This window comes from Macrobrachium nipponense, chromosome 47 (assembly GCF_015104395.2).
Source record: "Macrobrachium nipponense isolate FS-2020 chromosome 47, ASM1510439v2, whole genome shotgun sequence".
Classification (NCBI taxonomy): Eukaryota; Metazoa; Arthropoda; class Malacostraca; order Decapoda; family Palaemonidae; genus Macrobrachium; species Macrobrachium nipponense.
In genome coordinates this window covers 9,318,092-9,322,110 of record NC_087222.1, presented here as the reverse complement: position 1 = coordinate 9,322,110, position 4,019 = coordinate 9,318,092, and the positions used below count along the sequence as shown (strand labels likewise).

Genomic DNA, 4,019 nt, shown 5'->3' with positions numbered 1-4,019 from the left:
CAAGACATATGAGATTTCATACCGGAGAGAAGCCATTCATCTGCAAAGAATGTGGGAAAGCATTTTCCCAGAAACCAAGTCTTACAAGTCATATGAGATTGCATACTGGAGAAAAGTCATATGTGTGCAGCGAATGTGGGAAAGCATTTTCCCAGAAACCACATCTTACAAGTCATATAAGAACCCATACTGGAGAGAAGCCATTCACGTGCAAGGAATGTGGGAAAGCATTTTCCCAGAAACCTAGTCTTACAAGTCATATGAGATTGCATACTGGAGAGAAGCCATACATGTGCAAGGAATGTGGGAAAGCATTTTCCAAGAAACCAAATCTTACAAGACATATGAGATTTCATACCGGAGAGAAGCCATTCATCTGCAAAGAATGTGGGAAAGGATTTCCCCACAAACAACATCTTACACGTCATATGAGAATCCATACTGGAGAGAAGCCATTCACGTGCAAGGAATGTGGGAAAGCATTTTCCCAGAAACAAAATCTTACAAGTCATATGAGATTGCATACTGGAGAGAGGTCATATGTGTGCAGCGAATGTGGGAAAGCATTTTCCCATAAATCACATCTTACAATTCATATGAGAACCCATACTGGAGAGAAGCCATTCACGTGCAAGGAATGTGGGAAAGCATTTTCCCACAAACCAAGTCTTACACATCATATGAGGTTGCATACTGGAGAGGAAAAAGAAACAACATGATAAAATAAACCAGTTAACCTGTTAAGCGTCCGCCCCGGATGAGCTCGCTGCTAATGTACCGTCACTCTTTTTTTGTAATCAGCGATCATAGCACTGATGATAGTTTTTCAAAGTTAATATTGATTTTTATGCTTATTATTCATACTGTAGTTAAGTGTAGGAAATTATTAAATGTTGGAGTAAAAAAAATTAATCAAAGTAAAGGGATCTCTCTCTCTCTCTCTTGGAGTCCAGTCACTCGGCAAAGAAAAGTCATCTTCACTCCCACTTTGGAAGAAAAGTTTGTATCCTCATCACTGGAGGATTCAGAACTAGAGCTCTCATCATCAAATAGGTTATCAATATCAGACTCCTCATCTAGTATTTGATTGATCTCACTTGAAGAAATAGGCCTCCTCTTTGGGACATTCATTGTGAAAGACGTGATAAAATATTTTGTCTCGATAAACTCCTGAAGCGTACTGAAAGGAAACCAGCAGGGACACGCAGTTTTCTAGCATAAGCGACCACCAGGAAAGAGTTGCCAGGCTGGAAATAAGTTTCCTGTGTGCTGAGAGTGTTACCAAATGATGTTCCTACACTTTCTATATGAGTAAACGTATTATTACGGGGCTGACGGCTTGACAAGCACAGTTAAAGTCTTGAAAGTAATATCCCGTTGAAGGCGCTACCGAGTAGATCGCGGTAAACGTATTATTACGTGGGTGACGCTTAACAGGTTAAGGCAGAGATCTCTGATCAAAATCACTCACAAAATCTGCTCAAGAAAATAAGGAAAATAAAGAAAAAATAGAGAATAGGAGATGAACAAATGAGTGGAAAACTGGCAGATCACCAAGCCAATATAAAGGCCCTAGCTTCACAAATAGGAAAAAAAACAACAGAAGATAAATGTAAAACAAATAAATAGGCAGTTTGGTGAAAATCCAAAGATTGTGTATAGGTACATCACGAAAGAATCAGTAGAGGTACGAACACCTCCGAGCAAGGAAGACCTAGAGAAATTTTGGAAGCCACTGTTTGAAGACCCTAGACAACACCAAGAGAATTCATGGATTGACACCATTAGGCAGAAGAACAGCAAATCCCACCAATAAGGTTCACCATCGAAAGAGTAACAAAGAAAATAAAAGAATATAATAATTTCAAGACTACACTCAGCAGAGTGGCTCACAACAGGAAGCACCAACCTTCTACCTAAGAGCTCTGAGACTGAGCTCCCTAACAAATATAGGGCCATCTGCTGTCTATCAACAACCTACAAATGAGTCACAGGAGTCATAGCAGGCGAGATCTATGAACATCTAGATCACGGCAAATATGTGGAAAAAGAACGAAAGAGATGCACAAGAAACAAACTAGGTACTAAAGATCAACTGCTAATAAACAAACAATATTAGAAGATTGTAAGAAGAAAAGACAAAGGAATCTTAATATGGCTTGGATAGATTACAAAAAGGCATTTGACTTCGTGCCATGCACCTGGATATTCAAATCTATGGAATTAGACAGCATCAATGAGGAAATAAGATCTTTCTTGGCAGCACAGATGAGTAAGTGGAAGACCACTCTGTCTAAAACACCCTGAGGGCCAGATAGTAATTCCAGACTTAAAAATCCAAAGAGGAATATTCCAGGGTGACAGCCTCTCACCACTTCTATTCTGCTTGACCATAGATCTGCTTAGTAAAATCTTGAACAACATTAACACTGGCTATAACCTAAGCAAAAGCAGAAGCAGAAAACAGAATAAAAGAGTGAATCACCCACCTGCTCTTCATGGATGACCTGAAATTGGAAGAACAAGTTAGGACAGTCCACCAATTTTCAAATGACACCTGCATGGAATTTGGGTTGGACAAGAGTGCCACGAGTACAATAAAGAGAAAGAAGAGAGTAACATCAGAAGGTATAAAGGTAGAGGAAGGCATATCTGTTGAAGACCAGGCAGAGGAGTACTTGGGAATAGAAGAAAACATTGGTATAGAACACAAGAAAGTGAGAGAAAAGATAAAGAAAGAATACATCAGCCACTTAAAGAATTAACACCAAAGAACAAGATCACTGTCATAAACCAGCTGGCAATACCATTGATGACATGTGGTTTTGGCATTATAGACTGGCCACAAGTTGAGTTAGACAGGATGGATATTAAAAGATTCTCACCCTACATGAAGTCACATACAGACACCAGTGCATGGACATAATATACCTCGCTCACAGAGAAGGTGGATTAGGCCTGGCTGAGATCAACCAGGCCTACAGAGCAGCAATAATAAGTCAAGGGTAAAACTTAAAAAGCTCTGAGGATGAAAACATCAAAAAGGTTACCCAACACCATAACGGAGCCCTGAGCCAACTAACATCAGTAACAAAGCAGGCTAAGAACTTCGCCGGAGATCTGCTAGAAGACACAGAGGGTGCTGAACAGACTCCAGCAAAAACGATAGCCAGGAAGACCAAGCAGAAATACAGTCACAGAGAGGAGAAACTTAGAATGGAAAGGTAGAAAGACCATGGAAGGGCAGGAAGATTTCAAGACGAACTGGAAAAAAGTTACCTAGACAAAGAAGAGTCACTCAGATGGATAAGAAATGGAGATCTAGGTTATGATGGAGAAAGACTGATAATAGGAGCACAAGATCAAGGCTTCCTAACAAACAGCTTCAAGAAAATGCCAAGCATATCAGCAAATGATCCATGTAGGTTTTTTCAAGCAGTGATTGAGAGTGTTAGTCATTTGATATCAACCTGCTAGACTCTGCTTGCAGCCCACCACAACAATATCTGTAAATATATACATTGGAAAATACACGAAGAATACAGAATTGAAGTGAAAGGGAAGTGTGGGAGCATGAACCAAGATCCAATCACCCTCCAATAGGGCTGTTACCTATCTTTTATGACAAAAAAGAAATTCCTATAGGAAGATATATAGAAGGAGGTGCTATGAGACTGAATATTATGATCTGGGAAAAACAAGGAGGAATAAACAGTAAAGTTTATAGGTGTGACAGTACCAGTGACTTTGGCCTCATAGAGCTGAAAGGCTTAAAATAACAAAATACCAAGACCGGAAAAATGACCTGAAAAGCACATGGGAACTGAAGGAAATAGAAAAGAATAATACCTTTGATGGTAGGAGCAACAAGTCTTTTAAAGAAAAATCAGAGAAAATATCTTCAGGGTATACGAAGTTGCCCAGTATAAATGAGGTGCAGATTGGTGCCCTCAAAGCAATGGTAAACACCTTGAAACGAGCCATTGGATATAAGGCTAGTGGAATATAGAGGTGCAACC

At 39.7% G+C, this 4,019-nt stretch overlaps 1 protein-coding gene across 1 annotated transcript; it reads left to right on the top strand.

Moving 5' to 3' along the window:
- Positions 1–6: 6 nt before the first annotated feature.
- On the top strand, positions 7–3,526 carry LOC135204692 (gastrula zinc finger protein XlCGF8.2DB-like). The gene has a single exon (XM_064234849.1). The coding sequence runs from the start codon at positions 9–11 to the stop codon at positions 717–719; it is 711 nt and encodes a 236-aa protein (XP_064090919.1). The 5' UTR covers positions 7–8; the 3' UTR covers positions 720–3,526.
- The last annotated feature ends 493 nt before the right edge of the window (positions 3,527–4,019 follow it).